The sequence below is a fragment of the Helicoverpa armigera genome, chromosome 5, assembly GCF_030705265.1.
Source record: "Helicoverpa armigera isolate CAAS_96S chromosome 5, ASM3070526v1, whole genome shotgun sequence".
NCBI classification, from domain to species: Eukaryota; Metazoa; Arthropoda; class Insecta; order Lepidoptera; family Noctuidae; genus Helicoverpa; species Helicoverpa armigera.
This window is the reverse complement of record NC_087124.1, coordinates 9,382,450-9,400,460: the sequence shown is the minus strand read 5'-3', so window position 1 is coordinate 9,400,460 and position 18,011 is coordinate 9,382,450. Positions and strand designations below refer to the sequence as shown.

The window sequence follows — 18,011 nt, the reverse complement described above, 5'->3', positions numbered from 1 at the left end:
ATTCAAGGTAAAAAAAAACCAATGTAATTGATTTCTTGTAATTTATTTGCATTGATATCACAAACCATTTAAACAAATATTTAGAAGTTGAGTCTTTTCTCGATCTATAATAAAATATATCTCAGTATCTCTTAAAAATGGTGTGATTTTTCCATCATCATAAATTTCAAAAAGGTACATAACAAAATTATTATTTGGTATTTTATTATATATTAGTATAAACTATAGTACAATACTGTAAAAGAGTACACATCTAAGTAAGTAAAACTATTTTACAAATAGAAATATCGTAAAAAATCCTAGAAAACGTGTAAATCGAAGTACAAGGTGGTAATAAAATCGTGAATAAGATATTCAAAGTTTGACACATTCAACTTAATCTCCTACTTTTTATTCTTACATTCACAACACTCATACTTTAATATTTGGCACTTTATAATTGTTTGTTTCGTTTTCCAAGAATTTTCATAAGATTTTTAGACATAAAGTATGGCTTTTCTGGTGAGCCATCGTTTCGCTCGCAGTCTTCAACTGTAAAGAGAAAGTTAAGAATTAATAACAAACATACAATAACAATAACAATGGAATTATTCCATTCCATTTGAAATGCTTCCAATGAACCATAGATAATACTTACGGAAGCAAAGGAACAATGTGTCGACTGCCATCGCATAGACATTAAAGAATATGGTGCAGATGAGATAGGTGGCAACACTGAGGATAATGGCGGGAATGTAGTTGTAGTGCAGAGGCTGGCCCTGCGTCACCTCCGTGAAGAACTTCCAGTCCAGTAGGTAATACACGCCAACACCCACGCCCACTGATATCAATAACTTTGATAGGAAGAATAAGAAGTCTGTCACCTAGAAAATTATAGAAATAAAAAAAATTGCATCTTTAAGAACAACATCTTCGAAACATGTGGGGCTCGGCGTTTAACCCCAAATGAAGCAGAGTAGTTAATAAATCTCGTAGAAATTAAAAAATGCTATGACATTTTCTTAACATGAAATAACACTGGATCATAGATACATACCTTGTCCAGCACGACAACTCTTATAATATTCCTCATGAGCAACGAGAAGGCATCTCTCGCGCTCTTGCAGAAACCTTCTCCGTGCACCGCGCACATTATATACGCGTTCTTATTGATGAACTTGAGGAAGTTCTCCAGGCACCAGCAGAAGCACTTGCAACAACACATGATGCACCGAGTGAACGCGTTGTCGAACTTCTTAATCTTCTGGTCGATGTATTCTAAGATTACGCGGATTACTCGCACTATAGCGATGATGAGTGCTCCTAGAGCTACGGTTCCCATGTGATACCTGGAACATGGAAAGTTAAAGTTAACTTTAAGAACTGCCATTAAATTTGTTACGAATTATACACACTTTTTACCATGTATTAAGTGGCACTTAAAATAAACTCAGATTGGAGATAGATTATAGTGCAGTTGTCTTACCGTAAAGTTCTGAAAATGCCAGAAGTGAGCGTGAAGAAGGGCAGATCTCTCTTCTGGAAGGTCCAGTACCAAGTGGAGAATGTGCTAGCGAGCATCATGTCTGACACGCCGCTTATGAAGAACATCGTCCAGAAGAAGCCCAGCAAGTTGGCCACTAGAAAGAATATAAACTATCAAGTCAAAGAATAGCCAAAAGCACTGGAAATATCAAAAAGTACACAATACGCATTATTATCATAAGCAATATAAAAAAAAAAACAAAAGAAGATGGTATAGAGATTCAGTTTTATAACTTCACTTCTATTAAAAAGCGACTGTGACTAATCATTATTTAACGCATGAGTTTACAATAACAAATAGAAAGGTACTCACGATGCAAGTACACCACACTGTTGGGACTGTCCAGACCGGTGAAGTGACACGTGGCCAAACTACAAGCCTGGCCGGTGTTCTGGTCTCTACAGCTGGTCATGAACTGCACCGGATCGCAGGGTATATTGTCCTGAAATATAGAGATAAGAATTTTGATGATGATGGTGGTTTAGTAAATACAAAATGGAAGCGTAAAATCGAGGAATAGGCCAACAATTTAACTGCAGCTTTCGATTCTTTATTTTCAATAAAAAAAACTCCAAATAGCTAAAGTAGGCAGTACGGGGTGGGACTTCAAAATAAAGTAGCATTATTAAGTTCAAATGGTTGTTCTCTTACCGCATTATAAATGCCATTATCACAGGTGCAAGTGTCGTTCTTGAAGTTGACAATCTTGAAGGCAGATTCTCCAATAGACAGCAGGTACATGAGCACCAGAACGCCGTAAGCGATCACGAAGCATTGGAGGATCCAAGGGAATATTGGGAAGAATATCGTCGATTTTATTGCAGACACAGCTCTGAAAACAAATAATACCTAATGAGTTTGGTATCGAGGAAAATCGTTGAAAATTTTGATTTCATAAACTGCGTAACAAATAGATGAAGAATGAGATGAGAAATGAGAAGTTACGTTGGCTTTTGTTTCGCCCGCCAACCTATTGTGATATAAATTACTGGGTGACAGCGATTAGGGCCAATTTTTCGACAATATTTATTATTTTTAAGTTGTGTTTCTTATGTAAAGAAAGGATTGCGTTTTTAAACCTCTGTGAATATTTCCATCAATAGGATAAAGTTACGAAATAATAGTACATATTATGCCAAATATGTAGCTATACCTAGAGGTATAAAAAAAGCCATTTCAAATTCACACTTACTTGCTTCCTTCGCGGATCAGCGCAATAGCAATAGTGATCCGGCCTCGTAAGAAAATGACGACCAAGACCAGAATGAGTAGCAACACGGCTACCGCGATGAGTATTACCAGCCAGGTCGATGGCTTGCTGAAAATGGATTCCGCATATCCTTTAAGGTTCGTCGTCTGATGCAAAGTCCCCGGGTTTTCCTTGTAATAAGCGTAGTTCTTGTAACATAAGTAAACGCCTGAAAAAAGGGAATTTTAATGAAAAATGTATTGGTGTGCTAATTTAATTAGTGGGTCAATTATGTTTTGAATTATGTTTCTCGATAATGTTCTCTGATTGCATATATTTTGATTGTGTACTTTCCTTTCAGTATCACTTGTAAACAAGGATAAAATAAATTAATATTGAACATGCATTCAAGGATAACAAAATATTATTCGTGCGTAAATACCCGTCCTGATAATGATTTCAATGGCAATATTATGTCCTGACATTCAGCGGTCAGATAACGGCTTTATACAAATTACAATTTATTTTGTGACACATAATTTTTGTAAATAATAAATTGGTGTAATCATTGTATGTGTCATGGGCAGACTACATTTAAGTGTGATCTACTGAACGATAATACACCATAGCGCAGAGAAGATGAATAATCGTTAAAGGAGTTTAACCTACAAGAATAATAAAAAAAAGTTACTTACAAAATCCCATAAGGCCAATGAGCCCTACGATGGAGGTCCAAACGACTGGCCCCACCACCCAGCGCAGCAGTAAGATGTACAGGAAACATATGAACACCACGACAATCAGCGCTCCAAGGAGGTACCATCTCGACTGCACCAAGTCTTGTACTATTTGCGCCGACAACTACAAGGAGCGTTTGAAAAAAAAAGTTATAAAATGCCTACAGATTTTCATTTATTGTTGAGTAATATCTTGCAGACAGTCGCATGCAGTAATTGAGTAAATGTTAAAAGGACTTATTTACATAAGAAACATAAATGGCCAAATAAGAGTGCAGTAAAAACCTGGGGATCGAACCCACGAAACGGCAGAAAATCTAATCACTTTAAATAATTACCGCCAGCACTGTACTGACCATGCTTCCAAGGTATTTTCTGTTTTTCTGATCAAAATGTCAGTAAGGTCTTAAAAATACCATCACCATCCATCACCGATTGTAAATTGAGATAACAGAAATGTTACTGGAATCCACGTTAATACAATATGTAAATATAGCTTTAATAGGGGTTAAAATATCAGATTTTAAGTCACATACCAAATCAACTTAAGTACATAAAAATACTGCTAAGTACGAGTAAAGAGTCGATGTGAATTATTTACGTAGTCAACGCTAATTTAATTGAAAAACATTAGCTGATATTTAGAATTAATTAAATAGGAACATTAAGTTTCTACTAATTAATTAATACGTGGTTTAATAATCCATTCAGTGTCTACAACTAGCATGCATAAAGAATATAAAAAATAGTAAGATAATGAGCTAAGAAATGAGCGCTATCTACCTCTTGGAACTGCACCAGATTGACGAGCTGTGAGATCACCTGGTCTGTCGACATAGTGTTGTTCTCTATGAAGTCCCGTAGCTCGTCGATATTCACGAAACAGCGTCCCATCACTGCGCCGCGCACCACACATGCATTAGCAGCAAGGTTAGGTAATGTATGGATAAGTGATATATGGTTTTTATTAATTCATGTGACAGTGAAGAAGCAGTGAATGTGATTCTTGCTATAGTGGGTACATATTTACAACTTTGAGGATATACATAGTGAGACGAGCAGTTCTTATTCTATTACATCTGTGAGAATTTCCTTTTGTTATATTACATGCTTTTTATTTTATACTGACTGATTTGACAACAGGTTTACAATGTAAATTTTATATTCTGTGGTTGGTAATCAGTTATATTGTGTTATATCAAACCCAAAAACGCACACTGCCGCCACTTCTTTCGGCACAATCAGTCAGCACAAAATGAAAAGGGTTATTGCTGTAGTCAGTAGGGACAGGTGCACATGCGCGAAGGTTATACAGACAAGCTTCCACGCGTGCATCAGACTCATGCGCAGCGGAGTCAATTCAACATACAATGTGAGTGTCGAGCTCGTCCGACTGCCTACTGAAGAAGGACATCCAGCTGGCTACGATCCAGCCCACGTACGAGTCGAGCGCCGTCGCTCTGTTCACCAGCGACTTGCGAGCCTCGTTAGGGTTGCGCACGCAGCTGATCTCCCTCCCAGGACTAAAGGACTTTGGACTCGGGTTCCTGTCCCCCTGGCATTGTAGAGTTGACAGGTCGCCGATGCAACGGGATAACACTGAAGTGTAGTTATTATAGGTACATCTAACAGGTCATGTTATGTCGTATAATAGGAACATCCGGAGGGACATGCCACACTTTGACCGTTCAAATGCTAAGCATCACAATGATTAGTGGCACTTTCAAATCAAACTATAACACCCAACCGTCTGTCATTTTTTCACAACAAAGAAAGAAAACAAAAACAACTGAATGGAATAGGATAATTACCTGCTTGACTTTGTAAAACGTAGCTCGCACATTTATTTTGTGTTATGTAATCTCTTGCTTGTGCGTAGGTCAAAGTGTTTACATTGATGTCGGCTGTGCACACCATGCTGGGCCTATATTGCAGGAAGTTGGACTCCGTCATTTCCTTGTCAAATATTTTTGTCTCAGTCGGGCATTGGTTTACGCAAACCTGTAACAACGAAAAGAGAATATCGTTTGGTATTTATTACTACCCTACTTACTTACATTGGAGTACATTGCCACTTTTTATTCAGTAAGTACTGACCTGTGGCGTAGGACAACCGACGATGGGTGTGCCCGGTGACAAGCATTTGGAAATATCGAAGAACACTAGGTAAGGCTTGTCTATTAGGCCGGAGTCTAGGCCGCAGCGTTTGCCGGTGGAATCTATGGGGGCGAGAAGCTTCTGCACGCTTCCGTGAGTCATACCTGGAATTCGATCAATTGAGACATTAATGATGACAGAGATTACTTGATCATATTATGTTGTTTAATTTCTCCAGGAAAAATAAAACTATATTATTGATTTAAATAAAATTTCTCACCATAGTATCCGACGTATCCCCATACTCCGAGAAAGAGTATGAACAGTATCAGCCACAGTACATCTGTGCACGACCGGTTGTGTATAGGGCCGTTAAAGTTCGGATCGTACCGAATCGGTTCTCCTGGAAAGATTAAACGAATTTTAGAAAAGAAATTATTGATAGCTTTATTGGTTTGATTCCCTTTTAGCTTCTGAACTCCTGATAAGCATCGTGGGTAGATGCGTCACCGCAGAACGTTGCGGTCAATAGTAGGGGAGATGTTCCCAAAACGGGTAAGCTAACGAAAGATGTTAAATAAAATAACCAAGAACATTACATGCGACTTGTATTTGTACTCATAGGGTTGTTTATATAATAAACTTTGGAAAATATAAGATAGTCTTAGTAATCTTCTTCAATATTCTGAAAAAAATCAAAAAAAGTAAACCCCTTCGAAATACCCGCTTTGCCCTAGTGGGGGTCCTAAAACGGGTAACGCCTTTGGGCAAAGCAGGTAATGAATGAATATATGTGATAAATGAATTAAAAAACATTTAAAAAAATATCTTAGCCTCCTATTATCCAGGAAATCTTTATTGTTAATTAGTTTCCTTAATTATGTTAAACAGTTGTCTTATTTTGATCAGTCTAGATTACTCTTTTACGTCATTAAATGTTACATTTGAAATTATACCAACAGATAATTTTGTTAAAAATCAAAGAAAAAATATTTAAATTTCTTTTTCACGCTGTTCCTGTTCTTCTTCAGCTCTCTGTGGCTTTCTTTGTCTTCGATTAGCTTTCTGTGGGATCAATTGAGGAAGTGCCCCTTATTTTATTGGTGTTACATGATGATCCTCAGGTTGAAGAAGGATTGTAGTTTGTGATGGAGTCTTGAATGGTGTTATAAAATCCTTAAGAATTTGTGTTTCAGCCATTGTAGTCTTGCATGGTGTTGAAAGTTCTTCAATATACTGGCCTACTGGTGTTGGAGTATGAGGTGGACTTATAGCTTCGTCAAGAGGTTGCGGTCCAGTTTCATAACTTCCACATCCCACGAATCATTTAAAGTTTTTCTTTTATATTTATTCACCCAATAAAAAAAACAAAAAAAAAACAAATTAGGTATTTTTTACATTTGAGTCAGATAAATAATGGCACTCGTCAGCTTAATACATATCATAAATTATTCCAGGGCAAATCGGATAGTCACCCGTTATGCCCCTACCCGTTTTGCCCAAAAGCACGTTTTAAATTTCAACTACCTTAACCATAAAATAGTAAACAAGGAGACCACTAATTATTCACAATTAATAAGCATATAACATGCAAAATGATAATACAAAACTACGAAAACCAAATCTTACACCATATTTGAGTAGTTAGCACTAGCATAATTCGATTTTTTTTAATAAGTTCAGCAAAAAACTTTTTTTACGTCTTACCTCGAACACGCTCGCTCCAGGTGCGCGAGCCGATTGACCGTGATCGGCAGGGGGGTAGTGCGCCACTCTACACTCACAGGTTCACACTAAGACCTATAATATGCGAATGGCAAGGCCTACCCGTTTTAGGAGGGGTACCCGTTTTAGGAACATCTCCCCTAACTAATTGAATAATTGAGTATCAATTAAATGTTACTTTTATGTGTTATCATGACGTCAACTAGACACAAGGGTAAGGTCATCTATTGATTAATTATTTTTATAAGGGCTATAAATAGTGAAGGCTTTACTATGTCAATAAATAGATGAACTTCCTATACATTTTATAGTCTTATTTAAGTCCATCTCCGATCAATTTTGATAATCCCAACAAGCTGTTCCCCGTGATTTCACTCACATAACGGGAGAACCCTTCCCGCAATCGGGTTAAAAGAGGTATATCTCATGATAGTCTAAACTATCTACCAAATTCCTTTGTTTTGGCGTGGAAGAGTTACCTACAGACAGACATAGTTTCGCATTTAGGCACGTTTAATAAAATAATATTAGTAAGGATTATGAATCATTAGTTAATTTCTACTACTTAACTGTACGTAATATCTGTGTATTAAAACCAATTGTTATCGTCACTATCATTAGTATTAATTGGCAACCTACTTACTTATCACAGAATATTAAGGTGAAAACCATACAAATTGGTGCAGTCAAGCTTATTACAGTTTGTTCATGACTCATTTATACATTACACATTTCGTTTTCTACAGATACTGTCAGAAAGAACTCTAAAGAAAGAAAAAAGATGAAACTTTCATGTGTTAGTTTTAAGTATTAATTAATGTCTTACTGTTTATTTTCCCTAATAAATAAAAGAAGATAAATTATTATTTACCATTGAATTTTCAATAATTCCAAGTACTGTATATTTAGGTTAGTAGTTGCGGTAAGCAAGGCTTTACGTCAACACTTACTGGACTCTTTCGGCGGTACACAGCAGTCACAAAATCCCATTTTATTGTGTCAATTATTTATCATTTTCAGTTTCCTCTATGCATCATCATCACAATCAAAATAAAAACCACTGGTTGCAATTTTATTTTAATAATATAACTTTTGACACTTATTCTCCGAAAGGACGTCTATCGTGCGCGCTTATCACTTCAGATTTTGATAAGGATTAATCGACCAATAGTTTGGTAGGGAGCGTAGACTCGAAGTTGCAGTAGTATTTCAAAGGGAGACCTTATACAGGTACTTATCACACGTTGGTATGTGAGGTTGTGAACAAATTGGGCGGTCCGGCAGCAACCGAGACCGACGCGATTTCGACTCAATAGATTATAAGCAACTGGGTGGTAAAATAAACTGCTAGGTACTTGAGTAACGAGGTTGTATGGCTTGTAACGAAGACGTACTATTCGGTGATATCATTGAAGAAATAAATAGTCATGACGCGAGTACCGCGACACAGTAACTAGATCTAACCAAACATTGCCAACAAGAAGTTAAGAAAATGTAAAAAAAATCTCAAGCCTGTGCTAATACGCATTACGTAAGTAAGAGTTCACATTCAGTTGTAGGAGGCAAACATCATACTTAAGGACTTATCTACTAATACATATTATAAAGAAGAGTTTGTCTATTTGTTTGCTTAAAAATATTTTACCTATGTACTTAGCTAGTCTCCTAGTTCTTTGGTTGATCCGAATAATTGGAGTGGCTCATGTTACGCTAGTCTGTGACTAAAGTTAACACTACTTTAATTAGTTTTTAATGTTGCCTTAACAATAGGCCATTCTATACAGTTTATTAATCCTAGTGATTGTCTCATCTGACACTGACAAAGTTCATCTGCTATCAAGTTTGAAAATGGTAAGACCAATCATAACAGAACAAAAATAATGAAAAGTTTGTTTGTATAAAACTGGACTTCCCTAGGTGGATGTTTATGCCCAATTTATCGTTATCAGTTCAAGTCTGCAGAGCAATTATGAAATTAAACTAATAAATAAATACGCTATCTTTAAAATAATGGCTCATTACTGATGATAAGCTAGTGGTGTGAGCATTTGTGACGTCACTGACCTACGTGAAACCATTCTATGCTATTATATGTCATAGCCTAGACCGGATAGCTTAATCAGCTTTATCTAATCTGCAATAAAGCCAATCAGTGCGCCAAAGGTACTTCCCGCGAAAGATAACGTCACATTATTAAGTATCTTGATTACTTAGAAAAAGGGATTAGTGTTTATGAATGTATGCCTACTTCACCTACTTGCATTGCTAAATAGAAACAATGATTAATAGCTGACTTGATATCGGAACCTAGACGATGACATGGCAACCAGCAGGTAAGTAGTTTCTACTCATTGAGCAATCATGACACAACACAACAACGGAACCATGCTTAAACTGCATTTTAAATCTTATACAAAGTAAACAGAAGAGTAAGGCATAATACATAACAATTATGAGAACATAATGTGGATTATATCATATAAGCAACAGACTTTATTTTATAAATACGTTAACAATCTTGTCTCCGGGTCCCAGTGTATTAATGAATGAGCCGAATACCATGCACATGATTGTACCTTGTACTTACTTAGTAAGTGCAAGTATTATGTAAACGTATTGTGTTAGATGTCTTACTAGCGAAGCCCTAGGTTTACATTTAGTTTCCTGTTCGTTTACCTAATACTTGAGCGCCACGTTGTCTGTTGTTCAACTTTATCTTCACGGGAATTATATAATCCCAAGATATGCTAATTGCTTGTAAGTAGTGTTATTATGTACACTTAACTGCCATTACAACGAAAAAAGAAACTTTAAATTGACGTTCCAAGTAACTAACAACTAACGGTTGCATTTAATTTTTACTCAAAAGTATAAAGAAATGCTTTTGTTAATGCTACCGTGGTAATTATTAAGTAATCTGTGATACTACTCCCTATTACCTCAAAAAAAATCGTACCATTTACCTACATACTTAATTGCTGAATACGATGAAAAGTCAGTGCCAGTACAGCCACTGTGTTATAAGCAAAAATGCATTCCATTTTACATAGTGTCAACAAAATATGTATAACATACAGTGACTAGTAACAGACAAATACGCGCCTGGAAGTGCTAATATTAGACAAGTCCTTGGCGCTCCGAGTCAAATCCTCAGTTGCATCCTCAATTTTATTTGTCTTGTTTCGAACAATATAGGTTACATACATCTTGCGCCTACACAAATGGTAAACCAACTGTAAATAGTCTATGACTCATGATATTTCATATGTAGTTACCTATATCTATGGCATCTATCTTTCTGATGCAGTAGTGCAACTGTGATAAAGTTATTCAAACAAATCATGTTATCTACCTGTCCTTCAATATGAAAACTTGTTTGAGACCATCAATGCTCCTTTCTGTTTATGTTTTTTTTTGTAGTCTAGCCAGCTTCATACCAGTTTTATTGAATTTATATTTCTGATCTACCAGTTCGTTTTCGGTAAGTTACAATATTTTTATGCGAATTGGGTTTATTTCCTCATTACCCATAGTTTTTATCGCCTAGTAATAGCAAAAATAATGAGATGGAGATTAAAAAAAACCTTGACTATAACTACACCACTTTTCAATGTCACATAAGTACAATGGATGTGTTCGACAAGAGATTTATGTACCGACTAGCCATGGAAATATCTATTTGCACCTAAAAGTGATTATATGGTAGATTACTGTATTAAACCAATTCCAAAAGTTCACTATTTAATGTTGTTGATACGGAAGCAGCGCAATCAAATTAAGGATGAAAGCATTATTTCGGAAAACTGTGACCACATTCATGACGCGGACGCACAAATTTTACTGTTATCACTACAATGCATTGTTTGTTTAGGTACATGAACGAAGCACACGCGTTATCTAGATAGCCGGATTTGTTTTATGATAAAAACGTTTAGTTAATTACTAAATCTTGGACGTATGCGCACGCTTGACCGTCATATAGTAAACTGACTATACAAGTATAGATGATGCCACTATGTGAGATGTGAAGACGAGTCCACACTGACCCGTTAGCGGCTAAATAAAGACAGCGGTGTCATAGTTTTTATTAATTCTGTCTTTAATTTACTTCAAGGTTGTTTTCATGTAATAGCAATAATAGGAAAATAGAATGGAAAGCAAGTGTTCCCACAGGTTTTATTACGCTGACTACGGACTGCTACGGCGTAGCACTACAAATATGATAACCCTAAATAGTTCTATTAATTCTTATTGCACTTCGACTTTTTGTACTGATTATACCATATTGTAGGTAATTATAAAAAAGTGTCCTTGGGAAATATCATTAGACAATAAACAGCACACTTCTAGATAGAAATTAAGAAAATGTATTTAGTTCTGAAATGGAATAAGTACACGAAAAACATTTCTTATTTTCATGCATATTGCAACCTCAAACATGATACTGTGTGCAGCGCCTTACCTTTGCATCAGTGTGAAATGTGTGAATGGCGGTGACGGTCTCTTTATTTACGTCTTTAGCTACCGAATAGCGGACGAACATGTATGTATTTTCCGCCAGTGGCGAGAGCCACAAATAAACAGGAATTATTACGCTAGTTTTATGAAGGCAGGGGCAAGATGTTTATCCGACGATCGATCGATATTTTCGGTCCGTTGACACAGCATGTTATGTTACTATTTCCACTATTATTATGGAGCCACCACAGCTTCAAACAGGATGTTGGGACATCGCAAACGTATCGATAAATATAGCCCCGCAAACACAAACAAACTACTATCTTATATTTAGAAGGTACGCAAATTATTTTTATATTTTTTACGCTTATTATTTCTTATTTTTACATCTTGTTGTAATCAAATTTATTTAATCTAACAGGGCAAATAAAAATAACTAGAACAATAGTGTAGTGTACCGCTAGAGAGTTACACTAATGCGGCCGGTGCATGGCGACAAAATTAACTTTGGCTTCAAGGAATTGAGGAAAACCCAAACAACAAGTGACACATAATTAGTGCTCCTTGTTTTCTTCACTCTTCACTCATGGTCGTCTGTCTGCGCCATTTTTAATGATTCATCGATACATGAAGGCCAGAGAAGACCATGAATATTTACTGCTAAGGAAAATTCATTGACACGTTCTCCCATCTGATAGAGATTTTCCGAAAATTTCTAAAATGTCAATATATAAATAAAGAGGCTTGATAATGTATGGTAGTCTTTTCCAACCATACATAGATTGTATGAATAGGCTATTGTTATATTTTTTGCTCTCAAACTTTGAAACACCATAGAGTATATACCGTCAACCTTGGCACTATGCAGATAAAGTCTCTAGGTACTCGTACGCAAATAATTAATTTAACGCAATTTTATTACATTAGCAATAAGTCTGATGTACTTTTTGTATCATAGATAATGCTAGTGTGCAGGCGATGGGATTAAAATGTATGTGTACTAAGTACTTAAGTAGAATATAGCGTGTTGAGTGCTGTCCTTCATGCGTCACTCACGTAATGAGAACACCAAGTAATTATTAACTGTGGGCGGTTTCTGGTTCATCTTCTTTGTTTAAAAGCTCTTTATTAGGAACAAGCAAGTTAACATCGTTGGTTGAGTCTTTGTCCGCTCGCAGGGCCGTTTCACTTTATTTTGTAAACGCACACAAAAATTATACATAGGTATTTGATTTCGAAGTATGATTGATTATGTAGATACCACGGTTGCCGGTTGTATCTTTCGGCGAGCAGTTAAAATCTGCTAGTTGAATCTATGTTCCTCAAGTATCTTTCCTGTCTGTGTAAAGAATCTTTTTTATATTATGCATAACCATTATGTATTTATTTCAGTTACACGTTTCCGATGCTTGCCAATTTTCTGACAAAACGCCCACTGTCTTATTAATGAACATAGAGTAAAGTTTATCCAAGTTTAAGCCTATGAAAATGTATGGTTATTCCTTTGTTATGCCAGGGTGTAACTTTATTCCGTGTTTATCAATAAGTCTGTATTTACCACAAGTCGATGGCTGCCTAGGTATTCGAGCTTAGTCAATAAATATGCAAACTTCCTGGAAATGTTAGTCGAATGAGTCCATGTTGTGCTATTTTCAAATGAATTTGTTTAGAAAATATAAACACCAAGTCGATACGGAAACTGCCAACTGTAATGCGTCATGAAATGGACGATTGAGAAAGTCATAAAATGCATCTCTGCATATATTTTCTAGAGCGGTCAGGTGACTAAGTACTTTATCTACCTTCACATCGCAAGAGTAACTTACTATAACTATGCACTAGTACATAGGAGGAGTGTATAAGAGGAAAATATAATAGGAGTAGACCTTTGAAACAGTGAAGTTACTGAAGGTTTGGAGCTGACCTGATAATGGAGACCGGAGAAGGTCGAGGGAACTCGACAACTGAATATGTAAACGACCTACATAAGAGAGTTCATAAGGGTACATAGATTAGTACATAAGAGAAGGACATACGAGAGTATGTAAGAGAAGTGCATAAGAGACTACATAAAAGGGAGTTCATAGGAGAGTACCTACATAAGGGAGTTCATACGAGAGTTCAGAAGGATTCTCACAGACTTTAAATAAGGTACCTACCTTTACCTTTTAATGTGCTCAGCCCAGCCTACTTTGCTTAGCTCATGTGATCGCGACATGCATAGCATAAACACGCACATTTGACCTCCTAGCCTCGGAATCTCCCAATGTGTCATTGCTCATTTCAAAGACATAACGGACATAATTATATACGTAGCGATAAACAGTTTGGTTGTTCGTAAGCAGTTGGTAATTGATTAACTCATAAGATAAAGATACAATCAAGTTTTTCAGCCGGAACTGACATTTACAGTTAGGTATACTAATCTATGCCAATTAGCTACTATTTATAAAAAATATCTAGAAAAGTTTTGATTACGATCAAAGCATAGTTACCGAAAATTGGTTGACAGAAGATATGGCTTCAGGATACACTTTAATGGCTAGATAACATTAATGCGATATGCATTATCAATAGAGATGTTAACTCTAAGATTAAAATAGGTTTGTATCGGGTTTTCAAACTTTTAAGTAGTTTCTCAAAGTATCTTTGTATGTATAATCAGCAATTTATTTCGCATGCATCAAACCGATTAGAAATCTTAACGGATGTAATGGAAACATTCAATTATTTGCAAGTAAAATTGATTTATGTTTGATTATTAATTGTTATGAACCGGAACATAGTTGGCTAGTACCTACACAATAGATCTTGAAAAAGAAAAATAAATTCAAGATTTTATGCCTTCGCTAATGATCTACCATCGATAATTTTTTATTTTCATTTATTACAATACCCACCTACCTACACCGCAGTTCTTATTATAAGAAATGAGTAGGTATGGATACTTAGAAGAAACCTAGCTATGAATACGTAGGTACCTAATCCCGATCATAACGGAATGCACGTGATGACGTGACAAGCAAATTGACAGGCGCACATTATGCAAATTCAAATGTTAGTAAGTAAAGTACTGTTATAGTGTACTATGTAGATGTAGTTCATATAGTATTTATCACAACACATAGTCTATGCTGAAGTCAATACTATTGATTATTATTATTTATTGAAGTTTACATGAATAGGAAGAGAGTGAGTGCCAGTATGACGAGTGTCAGGGGAAAATGGAAGAGACCCCAAATAAAATAGGGAACAGGGCAGGAGGAAGCAAATTGTAGTTAAAGTTTACGACAATTTACAGCCGTTCTGTTGTTTTCATAACTAGAGATAGAATTTTGACAATATTACCTTAAAAATTATGTATAATATCATATGATATTAGCCGTACCTAACCGGGATTAACTTCCGTTTGAGTTCCCTACCGTTTGTGTTCTGTCTGGGGTATTCCCATTTCGTAACACTTTGACAGATAGTATAATCATTAGTGACTGTACGAACGGGGTGATACGGTAGACAGACAAGCATTCGATTCAGTATTTTTTTTATGATGCGTAGTCGCACAGAGCTTACATTAAGTGCATGGCAGGAAGAATGTTGTCTCAAATTACCCATCTGGTAACAGGTGCAATATATTATAAGGTTAAACTTGTATAATATTAGTGCTTATTGACTTTATAATGCAATAGTGGTCTGCATTTGATTTGTGTAGGTAAGTTATGTGATCGAGCTTATTATTCAAGTCACATGAAGTTCTAGTGCAATCAATTATGAACATAACAACATACTTATGTTACTCATTCAGGTGTATTATAGTTAAATTAGAACACAATTTTGCCTATCCTGTACTGAATTATTATCCTCATAGCTAATATTATAATACAAAAGCATATTAACGTGCAGAAATACCCACTGTGATAGAGAATACACGAGCTATTGCAACTTTTTATTAGGTACCTACTAACAGTGCAGAAAATAATGAATGTGGAATGCAAAAATTGCAATCCTAATTACATCAAAAAACAATCTACCAACAAATATTCTAATTTACTAGGTATATACCTAGGTATTGCTAATTTTTCAATTACGATTGAACTAAAATATTAACTGCGCGCTTACACACAAAAAGAACTAAGTTTCTCAAACGATTCGATGTTAGCTGAACTCGTATCTCTGCAGACTAGCATAGTCGATGTATTGATCGATTAACATTAAGTAAAACCTGATCCTTCATTATTAAGACCAGTTTTTGCTTTATATATTTTTCCAAGGCCGATTTCCCGGGAAATGCGCGACTTGACGAGCGAACAACAAGGTCTCATTGCGACATTCAGATTCACGGATAAATTTTATCAAATTTTGCTGTAGGTACAATGCCTTGTTGCTGTGCAGGAAGGATATTCATATTCCGCAACGTATGACTTTGTTTTAAATTGAACAAATAATCAGCTGGATATTTTTTTTAAGCGTTGAAATGTAACAAGGACTCTCGCTTGGTGCTCCAGCAACTCAGAAAGTTGTTTTGTTGTAATTTATCCATGTTGCAACGAAAAAATCATTAGGTTAACGTTTGTATAGAACGTAATTTTGAAAAAAATCATCGCCCACCGTATAAAATAGTGATGATAGCGGGTAATAACTTTAAGTTTTCTCAAATCAGCCTTGTTAGCGCTTAGCACACACTACTGTTACACTTTGTTAGTTTCATGTCACATTTACAACACCGTACTTGGCTGTGCAAATATCACCGAATGTAATTATCACAGTTATCTCCTCTTTATGTAAATAAAGATAATTTTATGCCATTGCTGTAACAACTATCCTACCTATAAAGATACATTATTTCGACTGTAAAATACTGTAACCCTAACGTATGAATAGTGATTACCACAATGTGTATCGTGAATATTAGGTAAAAAAATAATTGATTCCTGCATAATAAGTTGATTGAAACCCATCAAACACAATATCACGCTTTAATGGGTGGGTACCTATCTAGAGGTATTTAATGTATGGGCACAGTTCAGCGATCTGTTATAAAGGATTTTATTCAATTGAATGTGCTTCCCGACTCTCTGGTCCAATTCCCATCATAATAGTAGTTTGGTATTGAACAGTAAAAAATAAAAAGATCCCAACCTACCCGGCGCGTCTAAACTTTTTTTTTATTTCGTCTTATGTTGGTCCAACGAAAATAGATATCTAAAACTGTTGTCGGTGAAGCTATATTCAGTTGCCGCATAGAAATCAGAAATAAGATTTCAAAAAATTACCTTGCTTACAATGCTTACCTACTTTTAATTTACTATTAAAGTTAATACTTAGACGTAGAACTAGTTTTGTAATAGCACAAGGAAAGTTAAAGAGGCGTTGCACGCCCGCATGATCTTCAAAGAAGTTCCTTGTCACTATTCTAAGCGCACAGTGGTCATAAATATTGTACCAAACAAACCTAGGATTATTTAATTGAATATTACATAAATAATATTATAAACGGTTGGTCTTAGTCTAACAAATATACAAAACAACAGGACTTACCATAATCTTTGCCCATAATGGATCAACAACGGGTAGTAATTCAATTTAGTCACTGCACAATTGGAACATTCAGTCTATTTAACGCTCAACACAGCTCGTTCCAACGCATTAAAACTTTATTACGAACAAATCTCCAGGCTCAATGTTTCTGTGATATTTTCAATTGTTACACATTGTGCAAGAAAAAAACACCACCAACACTTTTAACCGCGACTAATTGCTTTACTAATTTATACTTTTGAGTTGTTTTCCACGTGAACGAAGCATTACTCTTGTTACATTCAGTCAGTTTATTAAATGAACTCGTTTAATTTGTTTGTTTATTGTCGAGGTGAAAGTTTGTTGACAATCGAATAAAACTGATCTACAGAGGCGTGCTAGCGAGTCGCGCGCCGATTGCTGACTGGCTTGCGAGGGCAAGCGAGTGTTCCGTGGCCAGTGGCCTGTCTGATTCACCTACCCATACAAAGAGACTTTGGCTTTGTCTCACTACACAAGGTACCTTGTTTTACTAGCTGTACTCATCATTTCTGATTATCTAGAGCAATAACACTCTCAATTAAGCCTAATTCACTGAACTGCATCTTAACACTATGTACATTCTCACTTTTAGTTGTTGTTGTGAATTGTGAAAGGACGAAGCTCGTACGGCTATGAAAAATGTTGTGCTTCCCAGAAGTTTTTGTGTGAATAACCACGGACTGTAATAATTCCAAAAGGAAAAGTTTCATTGAAACCTGGGAAA

The 18,011-nt window shown here is 35.8% G+C and overlaps 1 protein-coding gene across 3 annotated transcripts; it reads right to left on the bottom strand.

The window, feature by feature from the left end:
* Positions 1 to 27: 27 nt before the first annotated feature.
* On the bottom strand, positions 28 to 17,691 carry LOC110374451 (choline transporter-like 2). 3 transcript variants are annotated; one of them, XM_049842505.2, is made up of 13 exons: positions 17,267 to 17,691; positions 5,829 to 5,951; positions 5,549 to 5,712; positions 5,263 to 5,452; positions 4,821 to 5,050; positions 3,410 to 3,575; positions 2,718 to 2,943; positions 2,177 to 2,357; positions 1,838 to 1,967; positions 1,466 to 1,619; positions 1,037 to 1,328; positions 638 to 863; positions 28 to 531 (listed from the first exon to the last, which is right to left on the bottom strand). In XM_049842505.2, exons 1-13 carry the CDS (start codon positions 17,280 to 17,282, stop codon positions 434 to 436), a joined length of 2,196 nt encoding a protein of 731 aa, XP_049698462.2. In that variant the 5' UTR covers positions 17,283 to 17,691; the 3' UTR covers positions 28 to 433. The 3 variants fall into 3 exon arrangements, with proteins under 3 accessions (XP_049698462.2, XP_049698461.2, XP_049698463.2); XM_049842504.2 differs by lacking the exon at positions 17,267 to 17,691 and adding an exon at positions 8,224 to 8,571; XM_049842506.2 differs by lacking the exons at positions 4,821 to 5,050; positions 17,267 to 17,691 and adding exons at positions 4,235 to 4,347; positions 8,224 to 8,563.
* Between the last annotated feature and the right edge of the window lie 320 nt (positions 17,692 to 18,011).

What these genes read in the sequence shown, in the direction of transcription:
- LOC110374451 (XM_049842504.2), bottom strand. Translation starts at nt 8,263, where the DNA reads ATGGGATTTTGTGACTGCTGTGTACCGCCGAAAGAGTCCA. An exon ending in CGTTTTACAAAGTCAAGCAG is followed by an intron (nt 5,051 to 5,262) that starts GTAATTATCCTA and finishes ACTACACTTCAG; the next exon opens with TGTTATCCCGTTGCATCGGC. An exon ending in CAGTGTGGTGTACTTGCATC is followed by an intron (nt 1,620 to 1,837) that starts GTGAGTACCTTT and finishes TATTCTTTCTAG; the next exon opens with TGGCCAACTTGCTGGGCTTC.